Source organism: Papilio machaon, chromosome 3 (genome assembly GCF_912999745.1).
Source record: "Papilio machaon chromosome 3, ilPapMach1.1, whole genome shotgun sequence".
Taxonomy (NCBI): Eukaryota; Metazoa; Arthropoda; class Insecta; order Lepidoptera; family Papilionidae; genus Papilio; species Papilio machaon.
In genome coordinates, this window is record NC_059988.1 from 5,231,894 (window position 1) to 5,255,894 (window position 24,001).

At 33.1% G+C, this 24,001-nt stretch overlaps 3 protein-coding genes across 7 annotated transcripts; 1 reads left to right on the forward strand and 2 right to left on the reverse strand.

The window, feature by feature from the left end:
• Positions 1-603: 603 nt before the first annotated feature.
• On the reverse strand, positions 604-8,542 carry LOC106712457 (collagen alpha-1(III) chain). 2 transcript variants are annotated; one of them, XR_001357079.2, is made up of 10 exons: positions 8,252-8,542; positions 7,906-8,087; positions 7,624-7,737; positions 7,183-7,426; positions 6,415-6,519; positions 6,054-6,125; positions 5,483-5,608; positions 4,959-5,101; positions 1,216-1,316; positions 604-700 (listed from the first exon to the last, which is right to left on the reverse strand). XR_001357079.2 is itself a non-coding variant. In XM_014505035.2 (9 exons), exons 1-9 carry the CDS (start codon positions 8,338-8,340, stop codon positions 3,714-3,716), a joined length of 1,086 nt encoding a protein of 361 aa, XP_014360521.2. In that variant the 5' UTR covers positions 8,341-8,541; the 3' UTR covers positions 3,641-3,713. The 2 variants fall into 2 exon arrangements, 1 of the variants encoding a protein (XP_014360521.2); XM_014505035.2 differs by lacking the exons at positions 604-700; positions 1,216-1,316 and adding an exon at positions 3,641-3,724 and having other exon boundaries at positions 8,252-8,541.
• Positions 8,543-9,024: 482 nt separating this feature from the next.
• Positions 9,025-9,658, forward strand: LOC106712378 (p53 and DNA damage-regulated protein 1). The gene has a single exon (XM_014504902.2). It carries the CDS (start codon positions 9,120-9,122, stop codon positions 9,510-9,512), a length of 393 nt encoding a protein of 130 aa, XP_014360388.2. The 5' UTR covers positions 9,025-9,119; the 3' UTR covers positions 9,513-9,658.
• A 619-nt stretch (positions 9,659-10,277) lies between these two features.
• On the reverse strand, positions 10,278-23,620 carry LOC106712408 (serine/threonine-protein kinase mig-15). 4 transcript variants are annotated; one of them, XM_014504965.2, is made up of 22 exons: positions 23,350-23,620; positions 23,092-23,157; positions 22,438-22,645; positions 21,345-21,521; positions 21,028-21,259; positions 20,691-20,819; positions 20,338-20,568; positions 20,107-20,180; positions 19,947-20,031; positions 19,670-19,793; positions 18,694-18,714; positions 18,506-18,602; positions 18,280-18,409; positions 17,727-17,853; positions 15,791-16,723; positions 13,867-13,989; positions 11,951-12,338; positions 11,603-11,823; positions 11,331-11,521; positions 11,124-11,250; positions 10,886-11,020; positions 10,278-10,797 (listed from the first exon to the last, which is right to left on the reverse strand). In XM_014504965.2, exons 1-22 carry the CDS (start codon positions 23,413-23,415, stop codon positions 10,549-10,551), a joined length of 4,134 nt encoding a protein of 1,377 aa, XP_014360451.2. In that variant the 5' UTR covers positions 23,416-23,620; the 3' UTR covers positions 10,278-10,548. The 4 variants fall into 4 exon arrangements, with proteins under 4 accessions (XP_014360451.2, XP_045542644.1, XP_045542643.1 ...); XM_045686688.1 differs by having other exon boundaries at positions 11,951-12,152; positions 20,326-20,568; XM_045686687.1 differs by having other exon boundaries at positions 20,326-20,568.
• Positions 23,621-24,001: the final 381 nt, after the last annotated feature.

A 24,001-nucleotide genomic window follows, 5' to 3' on the forward strand; every position in this document is an offset into this window, starting at 1 on the left:
AGTAATCTAAAATAACTGTTTAACCTTTGTATACATATTTAATAATGATCATGTATCAACTGAATCATATCCAATGTCTTTACAACCAAAGGCAATTAAGGACTGATTCGGAAAATATTTATTCCAACTTAAACATATTGGATATGATTCAGTTGATACATGATCATTATTAAATATGTATACAAAGGTTAAACAGTTATTTTAGATTACTAGACATCTTACTTCTTTGAGAATATTAACGGAATTAATTTATTATGACATAATTCAATCTATTGAAAATAAAACTAGTATTCCTAATTTAAAGTAATTTAAATATACTACATAAAAAGCCAAGTAGGTCAAAGTTATCAAAGGAATATGTATTCAGGACCAGGAACGCCAGGACAGTAGCGTTGGCTTAGCATGGACTGTCTTGGCTTACTGGCGCCAGTTTGATTACATTATGCCAGTGTCATTTTGCGCTACTGTATTGGCATAATGCAAACCAGGCCTTATTGAAAATTAATTTTATCATTGTTTAGGATTTAAAAATATAGCATTATTTTAGAAGATTACTAATAATGGGAAGAATTTAGGCTATAACAATAAAAGTCCATGTTATATTTTTGTTTATTTCATACACTTTTCAAATAACATCAATTACTCCTTTGTTTTCCTTCAATTTATTTTAGTGGTCACCTTTTCTCCAGTGGGTCGTTACCTGCAACAATAGGAATTATAATTAATTATCATTATCATCAGTATCATATTCATTACCATATAATTTAAATAAACAGGAAGAAACGGGCCTTTTAGAGCATTTACCCAAACCAGCTGGCCTAACATGAATCATTTTGACAATCGCCATCGTTTCGTCATCGACAAAATTTGTGCAGTACCCTTATCGGACGTAAAGTACACAAAAATGATCATACTAATTTTGACATAATTGACGATAGTCACAAATATGACTATTACCACGCATATATGCATTACCACGTAAGATAGAGCAAACATTTATCGAAAAACATTTACAAACTGAGAATTCAATAGAATTCCTTTGTATCAAAAACTCTCATAGAAATCTTTCTTTCTTTGGACGGGTTTTCTACATTTATAAAGAGACTTTGTGAATATTTTCTGTGGTCATTTAATATAGATTTATTGTTAATGTCGAAACTTTTACTGTGGTCCTTATGCGAAAGTCTTAGTATTAGTTTGATAAATGATCCATACCTTTGTGGTGTAAAGTTTTCAAGTTATCTTCATTCCGTCCAGCATTACCGGGAGTTGATACACAAATATGAGATTGCTGTTCAAGTTATGTCATCCATATCCTAAACATAAAACAACATTTTAGTAATAGCACAACTAATATTATATGACGAAATAAACTACAAATCATAAGTATTTATAAATGTTTTGTTACATGTTGGTAAAATGTGAGAAATATATAATATATTTTAAAACTAACCTAGGTATTTTGGACTTACGCCAAATTTTTGGTTCGTTTAAAAAGCAGGATAAAAATGTTACATCCCTAGTAAACTTATTATTTATTTTTCTTTCCTCTTAACATATAATATTGTACCTGGTACATACAAAATACACAAGGAAGTAGCAATTTGGTCGTAAGTACTGAATATATGCAATATTTGCACCACTTGTGTGTGAATAATGTGTAATTGCCATTTCGTTGAGGCATCAGCTATATGTATTAGACTTAAATACTAGTTTGCTTTATTAATAATTTTTTATAGTATAAAAGAATTGAATAGCCATTACCTGTAATATTTTTACATAATAATCTCCAAATCTCGTACAAATTTACGGTTTTCTGATTTAACTTCATTTCAAGTTTGCCTTATGTTGCATATTTGTAATGTTCTTCATAATATTACTTTCAAATGAATTACTTTTTATTTAGGTCAAAATTGTTCTCTTTATTTTATCATTTTTAATCTCAATTATTCAAGTGTCTTGTACTATAAGTATTTTATTGGAAAACAATCATTAGACCAATGTGTTGAATAAAAAAAAGGAACAAATTTGGCCATAGATGTTGCAAATAAAGGCTTTCGTTATTTTTACTTCTCTCGTCTAGAAAAAATTAATATCTTTTAGTTTCTTTGATTCAATACTGTTAAGATAACCATGTTTACTATATCTCGAACATTTTATTTTTCAACACTAATATGTATCAGACGAATTTAAATATTTTGTCTTGCCACTTTTTTCAAATGTAATTACAACCTGCGCCACATAGATTTATAAATATGCAATGCAAAATTCTTTTTATTCTAGAATTTTTCACCTACAGAGATTTGTGGTGTATTTAAATTTTACCATGGTACTTGCCTTTAAACAAAATAATTATCACACCTTTTATATAAACCCTCAAACACATGGTGCGCTATTGTAATACAGTCACTTTAAACACCAGAAGCCAATTTTACCTTTTAAGTTTTAGTTAGATTTTGTAAATGAAGGGTTAAAACTCGTTTTTTACCCAACAAATTTAGTTTTTACCTAAATTTTCGTAAGATTTATATTTAGAATAATTCAATATGTGTTATTATTTTTATAAACTAATTTATATAACAATCTACAAAATAATAGGTTTTCGGGTAATAATATAAAAAAGAGTAATAGGAGCATTTAATAGTGTGACATTTGCATATTTTGGACTATGATTTTGACTTATGTGGACCCATAAAACCATAGATTATTTCAGTTGATTTTTAAACTATGACCCACAATTTAATAATTGTGAAAACCTCGGATCTTATAGCAGTCGCCATAAAAATTACCATCCTGTGACACTGGAGCCCTAGTTAGTTCTGAAGGTAACTCACACTCTATGTTGATACATAGATCATACTCATAATTTTCCCCTGATATGATGGTAAATATAAGACGTTTGAGCAAAACTCATTATTATTATATTTATTAACTTTTAAACTATTTGTGCTCTATTTGATTCTGACTTCCAATAATTAATGATAACATTAAATGTATATTTCATATTCATGTAAATTATATTTAGATGTTACAAAAATTGTTTATTAGATATGAGAATCCGTAATTAAATTGTCTTATAATTCCTTGCCACTGTTTTCAGCAAAATTAGTTAACTTGTTTTGGTTTCTCGCAACATTACTACAACTAAATTAGTATATTACATTGCAACTATCAACATTTCCAAGACATACCAATAAAAATATTTTACAACATAAGAACATTTAACTGTGACCCTTTTGACATCTTATAATATAAAACAGTCAGTTTTGCATAAATAAATCACACAATAGTTATCTTCCATAATTTTATTACGAAATGCGTCCTTAAATCTAATTAGCATGGTATTTGTATACCATTGTTACAAGAATGTCAAATAAAATACATCAAAGTAATAATTTCCTAACATATTGGGTCACTGAATCAAGAAAAACAACTACATGTCTAACTTATTGAGATTGACAAAATTATACAAAAAAATTAGGAGTAACAAAGCTTTGTTTCAAGTTTGCTCTATTTTTAAGTTTATTCACATTCTTGCGAGAATTGAGAAAAATAATTATTAGAATTTGCATTATATTTATCTTACCTAATTCTTAATTATACATTTTATGAAAAAACTAGACATTTGAATCCAAAGCTTCAAATATATGATGCAGCTACGATTTTTTTTTGTGGCAAATAGACGCAAATACTTTCCATTATAGTCAAAGAGATCACCAACTGCCTGTAATGCAAACAATTAGATAGATGCTTAACAATATATAGAAATTACAACTTTTTTTAAACCTAATTCAAATTCTGAAATGAAATTATTATTAGCACATTTATTCCTAACCTGATAAGACAACCTACAAAGGCATTTGTAACTAGTATTTCTATATATGGAATTTTTATTGTCACGACTTTATTCTTGGATATTATAAATGTGATCATCTTTGTTCAAATGTCTCAATTGGCCTCATAAACCTGAATTTTATTGAACAGAACAAGTACTACAGAGAGTCCTCAGAATCCACTTAAACACTATTTACTTAATTTAAATGATTCCTTATACTGTAAAGACAGTTTTGTATTTATGAGAATCATATGCCTCAAATATTATTTCCTATTCAGCTTTAAAGCTTTCACATATTCTGTCAGCTTATTGGGCATTAAAAATAACAAAATGTGTAAAATATTCAACTTACTTGGTTTTAAGTAAAAAAATCTGATTATTCTGTATGAGGATTAACCTATTATATGAAATTTTTTTTTTTTTAAATGGTTTGTGCTTTTCTTAAAATCTACTTCATTTACCTTTGGAATATAACTTATAACTTATAATATTGGTTCAGTTTAACATAACCATTTCTAGTTATAAAGTAAATAATTTTTATTTATTTTATTTATTTCATTTGTTAGGTAATATTTTTGTTCTATAAATACAATAATTTCACGTTTGTCTACATCAACTCTCTATTTTGTTAATATGTGTATTAACACATTCAATACCACTGCTATTCTTTCGTGCAAATGTTAATTCGACAAGCGATTTGATGGCACCGAACATGTTATCTATAATTGATCTTTTGAAAAACCACACTAATTAATGAGTAGTCAAAAAATTCATTTTACTATAATTTTTTTCTTATAAATCTAGATATTTGAGTCAAATCTTTCATTCAGTCGGTTTAATATTGACTTATAATTGGCTAATAATTAAGACATAGATATATAACCTATAGATGAAGTGTTTTATACAAGTTTGATTACTAACAGATAAGATTTTCGAAATGCCAGTTTATATTGTAAATGATAACACGGAGGAAATTTACCCCAACAGGCCTCCAGATGTTTTTTTCGCTTCGCTGATATGCTTCGGATTAGGAATCTACAGTTTATATATGTATGACTTAAGAGTAAAGTTGAGTTGTTGTGTATATGGTGTGGTGTCTATTCATAAGAGCGGTTGTATTTACCATATGTATTGGTGTACTGCTGCGGCTGCTGGTACGAGGAGTACGCGGGCTGCGAGTACGAATCGTATGCGGGCGCGGCGCCGCCGTACGCAGGCTCCGCGGCACCATAGCCCGCGTCACCAGCACCGCCTGCAGCGCCCGCGCTATATCACATTACAAATATACATATATTAATCTCTTAATGAAAATATAGATAAAACTGACTCGATGCGACAAGTTTTACAAGAGTTGAAAGGGATCTCATAAGAGTTATTATTCTTTTTATTGCACAAGTAGTTATATCTATCCTTACTTACACACTATACTTTTTTAGCTGTATTAAAAAGGATAAACTCACATTGTAACAAGTAGTAGCAGGGATAATAAGATGTGAGGCATACCAAAGAATTGCAAAATTAAAGAGTAAATATAACTATCATAAATGATTGTGCATAAAAATTGACATAAAATAATTAAGAAAAGTAAATTGAGCAAAAAGAAACCACAAAAACATAACAACATATCAGATATTTATATGTACCAACCTGTATCCATTATTTTCGTAACCTTGTCCACTAGTGGAATAGCCATAGTTTGATCCGTAATTACTGGAATATGAGCTGGCAGGCGCAGGCGCCGGCGTCGAATAGTTGCCGCCGCTTTGGTACGAGCTGGAAACAAACCACGCTCAACAAACTGCTACACACATAGTAAATTTGTGCCTCTTTGATATCATTCAGAATATCAAGTATCGGCATCTAGGTATCAGACGGCAATTCCTATCTTGTAAAGTTTCATCATTATAAATTATTTGTTTATTATTAAAATATAGTTTTCCATGAAATTAACTCGGCAAAGATTAATTTGGGATTTATATAATTTCAGAATCATTAATATATCTTCAAAATGATATTATTTCAGTGTCATTAATTTACTACTAAATCTAATTACAAGCAGAATTAAACATTTAATGGGAACATTCATGAAGCAATGATTCATATTTACTCATAACAAAACTTAAATTATGATCATGCAGAATTCTACTACACATATCAACACAATCTTAAGCATTGACGTAAAATAAATTGAAATAAAATAAGTAAAAATCATAATAACCTTGAAGCATTATATGATGGTTGTGGGAACGGCTCTGCGGGAGGTTGTTCATATTGTTGGTAACCTGTGTGCCTGTTGGATAAAACTATTCTCAGTAAACTAAAAAAGCTATGTCTATATTCTAGAATATACGATAATTATATCAGATTTAAAGATGACGTCATATATGTATCAGACGGCACATTCCTATCAAGATTGTGGATCATCATTGAAATTATGCTATGATTTGTATTCCTAAGTTGGTATTGTATAACCTAGGTGATTTTATTTAGTTGTAGATAATTAAGGAAAAATATACAGAAGCTACATTTAACAATACTTATTTGCATAAGTTTTAATGTAATGCGTAAGAAGCACTTACGCTGGGGGTCCATAGCCGTTGGCCTGTGGCGGGTTGTGTGCTGGCGGCGCAGAGTAGGCGCCCGGAGGCGGCTGCCTCGCTCCTCCTCCGCGCGGACCATCAAACCTGATACCATTGTAATTAAATATATAAATTTGGTGTTTATCAATTTTGCTAACACATTATAAAAATATTTCATGTTTTTAGAGATTATTAGTCAAGATCATCTCGAGCGAGTGACGCGCTAAAGTTACCCAAAACCAAGTGTCAGATAGCTGTAGTGAGGCGACATGAGCGTTGATATTTGACATGTCTAGTGCTGCGCCGATACACCGGCAGAGTTGATTTTTGTCTCTAACAATGTATAGGTTCGAATCTATCTTATATGAAACTGCAACATATAAGCATCTATTGTACTTTAAAATCAAGCTCTACATTTTACTAAAGCAACTACATGCTGAATTCCAGAAACCTCATTGTGGAGACCTTTCATGCCAATCCTGTATGCTATGAACATGTATTCCAAGTATGCTATGAACATGGCTTGTTAGTGGTATTAATCTTACTAATATTATAAATACAAATGTTTAGATGGATAGATGGATGTTTGTTTGAAGGTATCTCCGGAATGGCTCAACAGATCTTGATGAAATTTGGGACAGATGTAGTAAATGTTATGGAAGAATGCTTAACCTATATCTTAAGTTTCTGTTTAATGCCGCGCGGACAGAGTCGCAGGCGACAGCTAGTTGTAAGTAAAATTGAATAATCTTATATGTCTATTCAGACCTTCCTCTTTTGGGTGGTCCACCTCCTCCATGGGGAGGGCCCCCACCCCGTTTGAATGGTGGTCCCTGTGACTGGTTTGATGATGCATTTGATTGATGCAGTGGTGGCACTCCTCTTGGCGGGATATTTGGAAGACCACTTTGGATTGGTGCTGGTGGTCCATGAAGTCCTGGGTGTGGAGGAGGACCACCAATTGGTGGACCATTTAAAGGTGGTGCGCCGGGACCTCCTCGGCCACCTCTACCTATAATAAAAAAGGCTTATGTAGTTTGGTAACATTCTCCAATTTTAAACCAATATTTTTACATTTTCTTAAATTTGTATTGTAAATGATTCTTTAACGTTGAAAACTATCCAAAATAACAAATAATATAATCGCTAAAATGCACTGAAATTAAGAAAACCGAACATGTGCTTTTAGAAATCTAGTCATTATTTTACCTCTCATAGGCATTCCTCTGCCCCCTCTATCATTTCGTGGTCCAAAATCACCACGACCTCGACCACCTCGACCTCTCATACCACCTGGTCCTCCTCTATTATTGAAACCTCCTCCTGAAAAAGAGATCCCTTAACTTATTTTATTTAGCTAAATAGAGCTTCACAAAAATGCTTAGTTTTTACCTACACTGTTAAAAAAAAGTATTTATTTACTACATGCTTTAGTGAATAATAAATTAATCGACAAAACAAAATATATTGAAGACAAATTCATGTTCTTACGTTGTGGAGGACCAACTCTAGTTTCTATGGTAGGTACTGGATGTGGACCTGGGCCTTGAGGTCCTGGTGGAAAACGACCACCTCTTTCGCCGCGCATGGGTCCTCTAAAGCCTCGCGGTGCTCCACGTGGTCCAAGAGCTCCTCGCGGTGGGCCACCGCGACCTCGCATACCAGGTAGACCACTAAAATAACATCAAATGATGTTAACTGATATCTGATAATATCATCGTAGTATTAATTTATAACCTATTCTAATTTGGATGAAAAGATGCTAAGAGAAAATTAAACAAAAAGTGAATGATTACTACATACTGATTGCTACATTTGAAATAAAGACATTTCTTACCGTCCACGCATATCAAATCCGCCTCGGCCTCTAAGACCGGGTGGGCCACCGCGACCACCACCTCGGAATCCACCCCGTGGCCCATCCATTTCTATATTATTGAGTTTTTTCTACAATTTGTATTGATTCTAGAAGAATATATAAGTGTTCAGTTAACTGAAGTTGACAATCAACTAAACAAATTTCTTAATGAGCTAAAACTTGAGTTTAAAACTACTTTAGACCAAAATGGCGCCTATTTGCCTATAGCTTTTGGTTGCTTGGCGCAACTACGCACGCGGGGCCGGAACCGGAATGACAAAAACATGGCGTGGGTAGTGATGTACCTACATCATGTCTCGTTTTCCCCAAAACCATAAATGTAAAGATTCATTTAATTTCACCAGCCTGCGCCTAAGAATATATTAAAAATTTTGGCTTCAATCGGCTTCTTCATCATCACGTCGTTTTCTAATTTTTAAAAAAAGAAATACATATTTTTCCGCAAAATAACAAGTTCTTAAACTTCAGGTCATCGGAACATCGTTCATTATGATAGTTTACTCTGTAATGTTATCATGTCGCATCCCTGACTGTCACAAACGTCAAATCATACCAATCCAATCATATCCAACCTAGGACCGAGTATATAACTTAGTTCATCTGAGAATTATTTATTTGAGTATCCAACAAACAGCAAACTGTCTGTTGGTCTCATTACGAAGTAAAGTAGTTACATACTCTTTGGTTGGTCTGTTTACCAGGTCCTCCTCCTGTTTGGTCCCTTTGTCAAGTCAAACAGTAACATAAAGCTAAACATCAATTTTCAGAACAGAAATACAGTGTACAAGAGAGAAAAGAACAATTACACTTCATTAAAACATCTGCAATGGACGACCAAGATAACACCTTACAATATCTTATTTCAGTAGAAAAATTAGCTCAAGAAATATTATCTGATAAAAGAGAAATTATTTTATTAGATAAAAGAAGAAATGAGAATCGAGAAGCACTGCGCAATTTAACAAAATCTTCGGAATCAAAATGTTGGCTTACTGTGGGTTCAGTAATTATCAAGCATGATATTGCTACAGCCAAGTCCCTTTTAGAAGCTGACCAAAACCAGTTGAATATTGACATAAATCAACTAAGATCAGAGCTAAAGGTTAAGGTCAACAATCTAAGGGATTTAGAAATGGAACCACCTGTCCCTGGTTTAATGTTAGTTCCCATGTCACATAAAGAAAATGAAGGCTTAACTAACGCAGGTCTTTTCAACTAAAAAAATAAACCCATTTTTAATATATTTACAGCTTCTATTAAAAGATTAGATGTTGAGAATAATGAAAATAGGGTTTATTAGTATTAGCTACCCTACCTATGTTTTGTTTTCACAAACGTTAGTTTAGTTTTATCTGTATATAGTTATAAAACCACTCATTGTCATTTTGTATCTTGTATTGGGTAATTAATAAGTTATAACTTCATTTGTAAATAGAAATAAAACAATTACTTTTCATTATTTATTTTATTGGGCTAAGGTATTTTCAAATAAAAAGTCATCAAATATATAATTTTCAATATGCACAGTTACATCTTTATACATGTAAATAATATAGTACATAACAAATAAATAATAAATAGTACCAAATTTTAGGATTCATCCATTCATAAAAATTATTGCAATATTGGTGTAAGAATTATGATACACAGTGACTTGACTAAGTGCCGATTTGTGAAGAAAATCATTCCCACAGGAAGAACAATTTACAGCTTCTAAATTGTAATCTATTCATTGGAAAGTAAATAATAACTTTGTTAGTCATGGCCATAATGTTTGTTAAAATTTCTTATTAAACATATAATTAAAACCAATTACTTAAATCATCATCCAACTAACTTAACAGTAAACAATATGGCATAATATGTATCAATAGATTGATTTGAATTACGTTTTTCCTTTAGAAATAAACAACTGCAACATAAAAACTAAGCAGTATTAACTTACTTACGAATAATTGTCAATATCAAAACATTTATCCTATAGGTTATTGCTTAATAATATATATTCAGTAGCTTGTGTATTGAAATTACATTATTCAGTACAAAATGCCACATATGATAATGTCCTCAAATGTCAATTGTAATTTTGTGGATTGTCTTTTGAGCACATAATATTATAAATCTGTTATCACAAGTCTTTGAAACGAGAATGGCCAAAGCGCGTGTGTTTTATTGTGCTGACTGGGCGGTGGCGGACTCAGTCAGAGTTGTGGTACATCACAGAGCGTGGCGGCTAACGCTTTGCAACATGTCCCCTACCAGTTGGCCATTCCCGGCTTGTTCAGGGTCATGAAATATATCTGACAGGAAGAACCGCCTTTAGCAGAAGAAAAGAATACTTTGTCATTGCGTTCGCAAAGAAATTTAAGTCGTTGCGCTTTTTTGTGCATAAACACACCGTCCAGGTGTCCGCTCTCGACGGAGCGGATCTCTATCGCTTTATTGCCCCAACCCATTATTTGGCCTGTACCAATGTACGCCACTGAAGTTGGCATTTCACCCCACTGAAATTAATAGTATACCATTATTGATAACAGAAATAAAAAAAAACGTTAATTTGTTTCGAAATACAGAAAAATCACTTAATCTTACCTGCAAAACTATATTTTTGCTAATTCGTCCGTTAGTGTTAACATACACTCCTTCATTATCATAGCAAAGTAATAATTGCACACCATTGGAATTCGGAAGTGGTACAATGCAATGCGGAATTATAGCTCCCTGTGTCTGAAAAAATACAAGCAATCAAACATATTTTTATGCAAATATCAAATCATGAAAGCCATTTTAAACAATGAATTTGCATCATCTGAAATATGAAAATACTTACATGCTTAGGGATATAAATATCATAAACACTGGCAGTGTCAAGATCAACGGCGTGGAAGCCATCCGCCGAGCCGTAGATCACTTTCAGTCTTGTGCCTTCCTCAATTGTCAGATCAACTAGCAAAGGCCTAAACAAATAAATTATATCAGTAAAATCTTAATCCAACATACATTTGATTCGTATTTACGATAGTGATTTAAACATTACCTGTGTTGCAAGTCACCAAAACTTTTAAATGCCATAAACTTGTGATACGGTTTTGGCGCCCATGCGTAAATTTCGATGGAATCCTTGAGAGCGATAACCAAGAACTTGATACGTTCATATTTCACGATCCTAAAATGTACCGCACCTTGCAGCTCTCCGACATTGATCCAACCGTTTCTCCTCTCAACTTGCTGCGAGGTAAATAAAACATTAACAAAACATACAGAATAGTTAATAATATAAATAAATAATTCATATAAAAAGTTTCTTACATCGCTGAGACCGTCCGTACGCAAGATTTTAGACTTAAGCCAACTAAGATAGTACACTCGTACTCTATTCTTCTTTCCGGATACAGTCACAAGAATGTTTTGTCCCTCTAACACTTCCATCTGTTGGAAGCGGCGTCGTGAGATCAATTGATATACTTTTCCTTGACCAGAACGATCAAGAAGCATTAGTCCATTTTCTGTTCCAATAAGCAAATTCACTCCTAAAAACAAAGTGTATAATATACCAAACAATTTATAAATTCCTAAATAAGTAACAATTTATAACAGAAGACAAAAAAGTGAGGTTTTATAACAAAAGTCATAGCATTTGAATATTGTAATGTTTACCCCAGAGTGCGGCGCAGAGTATTTCCGAGTTGAAGCGCTTCTTGTACTTGCGTATCTCGGGCGTGTCGGAGGACAGGTCGTGTCCGGTGGGAGTGACGTTGACGTTGACGTGGCTCTCGCGGCGCGACGCGTTGCCCGAGCCGCCGGTGCCGCTGCCAGTCGAGCCGGCGCCGAAGCCGAACGTCAGGAACGAGCGCTGCTTCTGTTGCAACGGAAGGAATTGCTGCTGCGACCCCACCGATGAGTTAGAGGGGGAATGCTGCAGCGGGTGTGGGTGCGGGGAGGCTCCCGCCACGAAGGACTTGGAGGGTGTGGATTGCACCGAGGAGGGGAGGGGATGATGGTGGTGGTGGGGGGCGGGAGTGCCGCCTGCAATCGCCTGTCTGTACTGTAACAGAAAACACTCGAGTCAATTATATTGCACAATTGAGTAGAAATCTACATTTAATTTTTATCCGGTGAAGATAATTATTGATTTACAGATATTGTATGTCAAGTCCTTTACATGGTGATGTGTTAGTCAATTCCATCTCCCAGTTAGTTGTCATTTCAACTATGATCGGAAAGTTATTAATGGCTTTTATTATCTACAATTTAACGATGGCATAATTTTTGAATAGTGAATTTTAGTAGGCAATGACGCATGAACAATCTTAATTTTCAATCCCAATATAAAATTTTAGAGAATTTTTCATTTTAAAACCAAAACATATACAAAATACCGTTTCAGATTAAAATTAATTTTGACAAAAGTACCTACATACTTTACTATACTGTAAAAACACAAATGTTCCGGAAAAGTTTTGTTAATACTAAAGTTTAGTTATTATAAAAAAGGCTTAATTGGAAATGGAAATACTCAGTTACTAAAAAATACTGCCAAAATTACAAAAATTTTAAAAAATACAAATATAAAATGAAATACAAAAATTTTACCACACATATTTAAGATCACGATTTTTAATATCTAATATTTAAATTTAACATTTGACTACTCTATAATGACAGGTTAAATAATTCATAAATTTTTAATAAAATGCCATTTATGTACATAATTTTGTATTAGCACTGAAAGCACATGATTTACATGAAAGGTAAATATGTCGTGATACAATAACATTACAGATGGTATATAATAGAAGCGTATTTTCTATGTAATGCACAAGAAAGGTAAAGAGTATGCTATCGTAACAAACAACAGCCTATTGTAACGTATATAAAAGCGTTTTCTTCTTGCATCAATTCGTTTCGTACTTACGCAGTGGTAACAGCTGTCTGCAAACAGGTCGCCGGGGGCTCCAGGGAGTTTGCATGATCGACAACCATTATCACATTAATACTATATACTAATAGCTCCACATGAATATTGTGATCTAAACGGGGACACCAACAAACCTTTTTACTAATACTATTTATATTTTATAACAAATTGTACACTAGTTTTTTGTTTCTTTTCAACCAGTATGTAGTGATAAAAAATATAAATAGCAGAAAATTATTATAATTTCACCATGAAGTATAACTATAATCTATAACCTTTGGCAACGGAATTTACGGTTTACAATTATTACATATTTTGATAAAAATAAATAAGTATACTCATAGGTGATTAATGAAAAAATGATGTTGGTAGCCCCATTATAATGTTAAATAATGATATAACATTGTAAGTAACAAATGACATCTAGCTCGACTTTATCTCTTTATTAAGCTATATGATGTATATAATAATACTTTAATATATACTTATAAATATATTTAAAATAAATATATTTTAATTTGAACACATGGTGTAGTTTCAAATGTGTCTAGCGTAGCTATAGGCAGCGTAAAACTGAGAAATCATGTTGTCTAGCATATTATTGATTACCAATGATGGATATTATGGTTAAAGCTAGATATAAAGATGAACGTACCTCTTCGCTGGTCGATTTGTCATGGCGAGGCGGGGTAGTGGGCTGTCCGGCTTGGCTGAGCAAATCCGGGAGCACAGAACTAGTTCGTGAACCACTACCTTCGTTCGCACCACTCGAACGGCCCTGCAATTTTATACTCGCTAGAGGACATCTTTTCCTCGCTATACCGAATTGCTATTAATACGCAAAGTTGAATTGAATTATAAATCACATTTAGATATACAGAAATTCTAAATAGGCGTAAAATTGAGCAAATATGAACTTTTTATTACATTGTGCGAAAAGCACTTAGGTATTGTACCATCTTTACTGTACAAAGTATCGGAGAAATACTTTGTTCATACATTCTTTCAACTTTAGTAAATAATATTGTGTGTCATTTAATTAAATCATTAATTAAAAAAAAATAGTACATCATGGATATGGTAGGATGATAAACAATATTTTAATTATGACATATAGAATGAAATGTTGATAACTGGCATCACTCAGTTTAAGCGTTTGTCTCACAAAAATTTAAATGAAATAACGAATTGAATACGGTTCTAGAATGGCGGAAAATATTTAGCAGAAATAAACCTCGGATTTAATTATAAATACTTATTAAAATAAATGAACTAATAATGAACAACTTGAGAATTCTATTTTTACTATCTTTAATGGCAATTATAACGAGTATAAGAAATTTATACCTTAAATAAGTACACAAAACTTTATTGTCTATATTTAAATGTAAATGAATTTTGATATAGAAAAAATAAGAACAACATATTCTCACTAAAATAACGGACCAAAATACTAAGACAGTATTCAAGTGAAACTGAAGTTGAATTAAAATTGTAGATATTACCAAGATTACAAACTATGGAACATTGTAAATTATTACTAAAAAATATATATATTGACTCAAGAGTGAAAAAACTAAAATACCATATCACCTAAAAGATTTTATATTTACGAGACAGACTTAATAACATAAAAGATATCCACAACAAGTTTATTCTTTTACAATATAATTTAGCATAATAGTCGGAGACCTCACGCCGTCAATATTTAATTACACACACATATAAATATATATATATTTTGTAAAGTTGACGGCGCGACGTCTTCTAGTGTTAACCAGTTTACTAGCACATATTACAATGGTGCGCTGTGAGCGAGCGATAGACGGCGACATACACAAACACGGCATAGCCAACGCATGCAGTTTGAAAACAACACATTCACAAAAACGAACAATTTTATATTCTTTTATTTTTCAGCTTCTGTGTGATATCGTTAGGCGTTCATTCCCAAATACTTGTTAAATATCCTAAGATTTTTAATGGTATAGTATTGTCCTAACACTTTCACTCAGCGTTTCTCCAATTCCTGGCAGGAAGACGGTAGTCGCGCACAGATTAAAAATCGATATTGAATTAGTCGAATTAGTAGTTGCTGTCAAATGTTAGTGTTAGATGTTGATGAAGCGCGGGTTAATTTTAGTGAACATATGAATACATAAATAGACCCAACGTAATGCATATTTTTTGCTTCAAATACCCGTTCTAATTCAGACATACTAGAAGATCTACTTTCGACGAACTACTTCTAGATATATTAAAAAAAGATAGGAAACAAAAACTTGTCACGCCAAAACGTAAGACGTGTGAGCAACAACTATGTATCCTCTATATCGAAGACTCGTTATTGAGGATACGACTAGTAAATACTTATTAAATCCATAATAATTAGTTGTATCCATTCCCACGCATAAATAAAACCGCCACACCAATAGCTACATAAAAACTCAGAGCAAGTCGTCATAAACAGTGATAGCATTACAGGTGGTTAGTTTAAACTATGTTAGACAACTCGTACCCAACCAGGATTTAGTATATAGATATATTAATCAAACTATCCCGAGCAGTGAGCAATTTACCTGATCCTGCGCGAGTACCGCTTCCTGCCCACAGTTCGATACGTCACTTTGCCGGTTATAGTGGCAGTTCCTCCTGAACACAATGTCTGATTCCGTCTTTTCCCTTCGAGGTTTGACAACGTTGTTCGAGTCCTTGTCCAGTGATTTGTTTTCAATTGTGTCAGCGGTGAGATCGAGCGTGCCGCCTTTCTCGAAGGACGTGCTGCTGCTGAAGCAGATGCTGGTCGCCGGAGAGTCGCTGTTCACGCTGCTCTGGCGGCTCGTTCCGTTATTCTCGCTGTCCTGTCTGATAAGGACGGCTACATTTTTTAACGCCTCTATCGGATTATTTGCGGACGTTTTTCGATTCGTAATCTTTTTGAGCTCCATTTGGGAAGATTTTCTGAGACTATCGTTCATTTTTATAAAGTCTGTGAGTATTGGCTCGCCCGAGGAAGCCGGTTTCGTGATTTGCTTCCGCGAGTGATTGAATATACCGCTAGAGCGCTGCTTGTTCACTCCCGCTGGGCTTTCGTGCTTCGGAAAGTATATAGCGGAGTGGCGAGTGCTCGGTAGAGGAAATAGATCAGAGTTTTCCCTTCTAAACCCCCTGAAGAATCTATTCGTAGAGTTCAGCTCAGTATCTTGCTCCTTTTTATACTTTAGCATGTCTGCGAGTTTCTCTTGGGGCGATTTCTCTATGGGCTTATGGAACATTTGCTTGTGCCGCGAAGGCGGAGTCGCAATAGCCTTGTACTTGACCCAAGCGTCCTCGGATTCGATCCTGGATTGGCGCTGTAGTTGGGATCGCTTTTGCTCACTTTCCTTAGTCGGATCTTTTTTTTCATCTTTGTCCGTGGCTTTGGAAGGGAAAAATCTAGCAAAGTCCCAGTCCTTTAGTAGAACCGCTTCGTCGACGTCGGATTGCCTTTTATCGGTTTCAGTAATCTCCTTCTGTCGTTTTTTTAAATAAAAACCGATGCAAAAAAATAGAAATAAATTATAGGAAATAATTTAATAAACATCGAACTGAGTTTTACGTTTATTTTGCTCACTAATCTTACTTTGGCGTGAAATAATGGAAAATTTTGATAATTTTTTTATCATATCATTAATTTGCTCCCACAGTATCTTTGCATTATTTGAAGTATAGGAATGGGAATAAGCTATGCAAATGTTGACACAACTAAAACAAAGACCTTTAGTAGCTGTAGTAATATTGCCCTTATCTCGTGTATTTTGGTGCTTGTTGAGGATCTTAGAAACTAGTTCCTTCAGTAAATGTTAATAAGGTACTTTTATCTGCAATTAATTCTGCATGACAATAATTTTAGGTTATCAAATACAACGATATAATTGTAAACTCCAAATAGATATAATTAATTTATAAGTCTTTGTTTCAGATGTGACTTTATGGCATAGTACTATATATGAGCTCGAGACATGAAAACACAGACAAGCTCAATCAACATTGTACCGCAAACTGCTTTATTTACCCAAATAATACAAATTGTTATATTTCGTTATCTATTTTATATTAGTAAACAATGAAATTAATGTCTAATAATGATTATCTATCATCATCATTTGCGAAAGATTGGGTTCTTAGAGTTTTCACCCTCTATACAATATAAGAAGGAAAAAAGACTAAATATTTCTAAAAAAAACACTATTTTTTATATTACTAATATCATAAATGCGAATGTTTAGATGGATGGATGTTTGTTTGAAGGTATCTCCAAAACGGCTCAATGAATCTTGATGAAATTTAGCACAGATGTAGAACATAGTCTGCAAGAACACATAGGCTACTTATTAAGTTTTATATAAGACATTATTACAACAATATTTATTTATTATAACATGTACAGTGCCGTTATTGTAAAGTATGTTGAAGTGGTTGAAGCAGTTTGAGGTACAAATGTAAGCATCGATGTACGCAGTTCCTCAGACTTACCCGCTTCATGACGAGCGTGCGGTCGGGGTGGGCGTGGGCGTCGTCGTCGTCGGGCGTGGGCGGCAGTGGGCGCGTGGGCGCTCCGCCCGACGCCGCGCCGTCCTCCGACACCGCCGCCAGTCCCGGCCTGTAGCAGAACTCCGGGCTGACAAGCCAAACCAAAACGAAACAAGGATGTGGAAGGGGAAGGGCAAATAAATCGTATGGTGTGGTGATAAACACAAAATAATATGCAACATAAAAGAAAAATGAAATGATTGTATTAGTCAAATTTTCTTAGTAGGATAATTCGTTTTTAACAATTTAAATTTCAAATCTTTAATGGTCAAAATCGATTAACCAAAAAATGACGGCGCGAAAAGTACTACTTCTACATAACCCTGAGCTTACCAAGCGACATAGAATAACACATTTTGAAATGATAACGTTAAACGGTTAACTTAATTAAACAGTCCAAAAAACAACGACTGTAAAATTATAAATGAAACACGAATGAATGTATGAACATAATAAAAGAACAGTCAACAGTTACAAAGTGACAATGTGTACTCACAGTGGCTTGGGCGGATCACTGGCAAGCAGAGTGCCGTCATTACGCACTCGACCTCCGCTCTCCTCGGCATCGGAATCACTGTCAGAGTCGTCGAATGGAGGCTCCGCAGCATTCCTCTCTAATGGCGGCCCTGAAATATTACAATGATTCTCATTTTGTTTAGCTATATATTCCCAGGTTAGTTATGATGCACCATATTATTAGCAATAATTTAATTTTTATCTACCCTGTCCATTGGTGGGCGCTCGAGGTGGTCGGTTCGGTGGTTCGTTGCCAGACACCACGCCGAGCTCGTTCAGTTCCGCCGCTAGTTTGTCCAAGTCCTGTCAATACGACAATTTTGTAAGAATAAAAAAAAATGTTCGTTTAATCGTATGGTCAGTTACAAATTACAATAAAAGACGAACTACAAACCTCTGGTCTCCTCAGTGGACGCTGCACCAGTTTTTATTGCATGTGCAAAGAAAGTAAACAGCGTGACATGGAAATAAGAAAAAATAAACCAAAATATAAAAAAAAAATACAACAACGATTTGGAAAAAAAGCAACATAACAGTTGATTTTTTTTGGTTAGTATTGATATGGAAATAATTTAAAAGTAAAACTTTATCCATACTCTGAACTTAAATGACATGTACACATATCACAGGATTAAAAGGAAGTTTCCAATTTTGTGATAATAAATCACATTGACAATTTGATAACAAGCTCATGTTATGTTTTCATTAACAGAAGTAATTCAAAGATCAAAAATAATAACATTTTATAGACATAATAAAAGAAATTGAACAAAGATTGTTGAAGAACTGTTTTTAAGATTTGTTTTGATAAACTGAATAAGACAAAGGATTTCATTCAACCATAACAAAGAAATAAAAATGACTGTAAATATCATAAAAGTAAGAACTAAAATAGAATTGACTGCTTTAAGAAATCCATTCACTAAATGTCACAAATAAGAAATTAAAGGAAATCGAAAAATTGCAAATAGTATCTAAAACATATATCTACTAAAATTTCATTCATTTGTAATGAGCAACTAAAGTACAATACATTTCAAATATTATGTGCATGAACCCGCTCATAATGTGATGTAATAAATTACAAATAAAAGAAAATAAATGTCAATGTAAAGACAGTGTTATTATAAATCTGAATCACAGATAAAAAAAATGTTTTTGTTGTAATATGTATATTTCTAGCATTGTTGACAAAGTTCATCAATCCGCACATCATTATTTAAAACACATAGTAGTAGAGTATACTTTTCAAAATCAAGACTTAAATATTATACTATAGCGTATAAGGCGGAGCCATTCACAAATTTATATCAACGGTAAAATAATATTGTGGAATAGTATATTTTTTGGTAGAGTATGAATGCACATACCATGGGTTTGAACATGTGATGTGAGCCGCGCTGCGGGGGCTGCGGGCCGCTGGCGGGCGGCGTGCCATTGTTGGAGCCCGAACTGTTAGATGAGCCCGACGACTTGGGAGTGGGGGGCAGAGGCCTGTATGCCATTGTCCTCAATTGTTAAGTACACAGGAATACATACAAAAAATCATCTATTTAACAAATTCTATGCTTTATATTTCATATTAAAGTGAGTTCTTAGCACAAATATATTTGTAAAGTCAATAATGGAGAAAAAATGTATACTGACCTATATTTATTAGGCTGCTGTGCCTGTGGGTCCGGCACAACAATCAGTCTTTGTGGAATGGATGGCCTGGCTGGCGGCCCAGGCTCTGTCACAACAAGATAAATTAATATCATATAACTAGTTAACACAATAGTTAAATTATCTATCTGTACATTAATACCTGGAATTTCCTCGCGTTCTTCACGCTTACTATTACGTTTGGGAGGTGGCTGTGGCTGCGCATCAGGTCCCGAACTAAAGTTAAACAAATAAAATCAATTACCTTCTACAATGACTTTTACTAATGCAGATTATAAATTTACACATGGGCATAAAAAAAAGAAAAATGTAACCAGAACTTATAAACATAATGTTTTTAGGTTTCTAGTGCATAACATACATTTCTGCTAACCTTCCCTCCTGTATCTGTTGGAAGTTTCTTCGTAAAGTATCACTGGTCTGGTGTGCTGCAGCATTATGTACGATGGACGACGGCTCTCCTGCCACCGCATTGTCCTCTTCCTCACCCTCTGACCCGGAATATTTGTACTCTTCCCTCACTGAGCTGTCCTGCTTTCTCTTTTTACACCTATCTATATGATCCTTGAGCTGTATTCTCACCTGCCTCTCTGTTGGTTGATCCCTGAAATTTTTATTGAATTTTCACTAAGATGTTTTTTTTATAATGCAAAATTTATATAAATATTCCAAGTTTTGTTAATATAATAAAAATTAATACAAACATATAATGTAGCGTGTACTCACCGTATGAAGGAATGCTTAAGAAGTTGCTCAGTGTAGGGTCGTTGATGATAATCTTTTACAAGAACAGTTTCAATGAAACTGTGGAACTTCTTAGCCCACTTCTTAGACTTTAATCGTGGTGGTGGATTCCTGAAGAATACAATTAAATTAATTATGTTTGTAACAAAAAGACATCAAATTGTGCACCTCTTTCAGTATACTTCAACTGTATAGTATAGTATCATACTTATTTTTTCTTCTTATAGAATCAGAGAGATAGCAATGTTCCGGTTAATCATGTTTTATGACAATGAAAACTTACATTTAAATACACGAAACTATTAGTATTAAGATATACCTTGGAATAAGGAAAAGTGCTCGCATAGGATGAAGGTCACATAGAGGTGGTTGACTTTCAGCCATCTCGAGTGCAGTGATACCAAGAGACCAGAGGTCAGAGCGATTGTCATATGTTGCATCAGGGTTCTCATCACATGCAATAACTTCTGGCGCCATCCAATATGGAGTCCCAATGAATGTGTTCCTTCTACCGATAGTTCTGTCTAGTTGTGCTGACACACCAAAGTCCACTAAAGAGAAGAGATAAAGCAATTAAAAATTAAAAAGTACTGAAATGTAACGATAGCATTATTTTATAATTATCAATTGCCTTACCAAGTTTCACTTCAGCATTATCAGTGAGCAAGACATTCTGGCCTTTAATATCTCTGTGGATTACTTTGTTTGAGTGCAAATAGCTCAAACCCCTCAAAATTTCTCTGCAGATGTATGAGATCCATTCTTCTTTAAGTGATTGTCCCTTAGTTGATTTAACTAAATCAGTCACAGATCCTAAAATAATTAATAAGAAATTTTTATTATTAAAATAATAATGTTACAGTAATTTTTTTATAACTATTTTATAAATATACATCAAGTTTGTGTAACTTTTAAATTGAAATTGCTATTAAACTTTCATATATATAAGTATTACAACAAATATTTACTAGTTAAGATACAGTTACTATAATTTAACAAATTGCCTATTGCAACAGATAAAGCAAAATACAAAATATAACATAATTTAACAGGATAAACAAAAAATATTTATTTAAAAATTATTCTATTTAAATCTGTCAAAATATTTTTATATACTTAGAAATTATGATTACAAAGTACATAATATTCTACCAACAACAATGCACTACAAAATTAATAATACCAATCCACATTTGTGTGTTTAAACAATGCTTTCCCAGGCTGGATTTTGTACAAATAACATTACTGTAAATGAGAACAGAATTCAATTTGACAGAAGAAATCACATATAAAAATATAATAATATTTGTTGAATAACTAAAATAAAACACTTTTCATCCTTGCGATTCATTCAGACAGTAGATATATATATTTCAAAAAATAACAATAGACAAAACAAATAGGAAAAAATAAAGTGTTCTATTTTTTGGTTTGAATATATATTATTTTGTATTAAGCCTCTTTGCTTTTTAGACATTGCTTTTTCAAATAATTTAAAAATCTTTAAATTAAATTAAAAATAGAAACAACTATGTTTGGAGAGAAATATTGAGTAACAATGTTTACTGAATGAGATAGACACAATAAATTCTATGAAGTAACAACTTTGTTGTCTGTGTATTTAAATACATTTTTTGTCATTAATGTGAAACTATAGTGATGTAGCTGTAGTAAACAGTGGAAACACACTAGTATTAATCATGTTTGACATAATTAGTCTAATACACACCAGCACCACAATATTCCATAACCAACCACAGCTGGTCATCTTTCCCTGAAGGTGTTTTTTTAATAAATGCTCCATAATATGTAGCGATGTTACGGTGGTTAGAGTATTTTTTTAATACATTGATCTCAAGCTTTATCTCTTCCTCTTCATCTTGTGTGACATCCATTACCTTGATGGCAGCAAGTTGACCTGTCTTTGTGTGGCGACCCTAAAATAAACATTTATCATGCTATATAAGAATTTTATAACGGTATACTTATAATTCATAACTAATTTTTTTTATTAAGCCAAATATAATTATTCAATTCATATAAAATTATTATTCTTTCAAATTGATGAGTTTTATCAATTGCTTTATTATAGTGATAACCTTAGTCCTATGAATGTCCCATAGATTTATTGTAAAAAATAATAATAAATAGGTCACTTTCCTTTTATAACACACTTAATAGACATTAATTCCCTTCGTTAACATTAATAGTCAGTCTTAAATTGTACAGCTCATAAGGTCAACCAATTATGACCTGAAGTTTAAAATGATAATAGTTAAGAAATTTAAGCTTAGATATTTTCTTCTATTGAATTTGAATAACTTTCGAAAGAATACATACTGAATTGATAATAAAGTTATGATATATGTATGTTCACACATACCTTGTACACTTGGCCATAAGTGCCATTCCCCACAACTTCAATAAGCTCAAATATACCAGCTGGGTCCTGAAATTAAACACGAAGGAAGTAGACACAGAAAAAGAATCAAGAGCTAATTATAATCCTCAATAGTGAACCTTCAATATGATTCACGCCCTGTGAGATCATTGCCCTTTGTAAGGACTTTTCGGCGAGGGGCTGGCTGCCGGCCCAATTATTAATCAGGTCTATTTAATCTACTTACATTAAAATAATTACCTTTAATGCACCTAGGTCAATGTCGTCTAATGAACAATTTACAGACGGTGCTAGTTGATGCGCCATTTTGAGTATATTGTCACACACGAAGACAAAGCACGAGAACCTCACATCAATATAAAAAGCGTATAAAAACTCCTAAATTATGACATTGGCGTAGAGTTTAATAGTATTTAGCTATTGAACAATTAAATAATTTATAAAACACATTGTTTACTGTTAAAATTACAGTAAATTACAGATACACAATCTTTGTGCTGCACACACACCCGGCGGGGATACCACTAAAGAAATCAGACTGCTACCATTGTAGGAGATTAACAAATGATGAAGTTATCAATGGCAACATTTGATTTTTTTATATTACTGTAGTATTACTGTAGTTATAAACTATATTAATTTTTTTAAAATAACATGATTTCAAGCACATTTCACATTTCATGTCTTTTGTAATTTATTTCTTACAAGTTCAAGAACGTCATTAGGTTTTAAATTCTTTATGAAACTTTTAAAAACATATTGTATTTCTCGTAAGTATTGTGTTATTTTATAAACGAGAGCAAAACATAGATTTAATAGTCATGACGTTGTTTTGTGAGACCAAAATCTCTGTATAAAACATATCACCATCCCTGTTATTACCTTTAACAAA

Bases quoted from the DNA above. Each gene is read 5' to 3' on its own strand.
- LOC106712378 (XM_014504902.2), top strand. From the start codon at position 9,120: ATGGACGACCAAGATAACACCTTACAATATCTTATTTCAGTAGAAAAA.
- LOC106712408 (XM_045686687.1), bottom strand. From the start codon at position 23,415: ATGGCGCATCAACTAGCACCGTCTGTAAATTGTTCATTAGACGACATT. The intron at 21,260-21,344 runs GTAAGGCAATTG...TCTTCTCTTTAG, and splicing joins TAATGCTGAAGTGAAACTTG to TGGACTTTGGTGTGTCAGCA. The intron at 18,410-18,505 runs GTAGATAAAAAT...GTAATATTTCAG, and splicing joins AGCGCCCACCAATGGACAGG to GGCCGCCATTAGAGAGGAAT.
- LOC106712457 (XM_014505035.2), bottom strand. From the start codon at position 8,340: ATGGATGGGCCACGGGGTGGATTCCGAGGTGGTGGTCGCGGTGGCCCA. The intron at 7,738-7,905 runs GTAAGAACATGA...TCTCTTTTTCAG, and splicing joins TAGAGTTGGTCCTCCACAAC to GAGGAGGTTTCAATAATAGA. The intron at 7,427-7,623 runs GTAAAATAATGA...TTTTTATTATAG, and splicing joins CAGAGGAATGCCTATGAGAG to GTAGAGGTGGCCGAGGAGGT.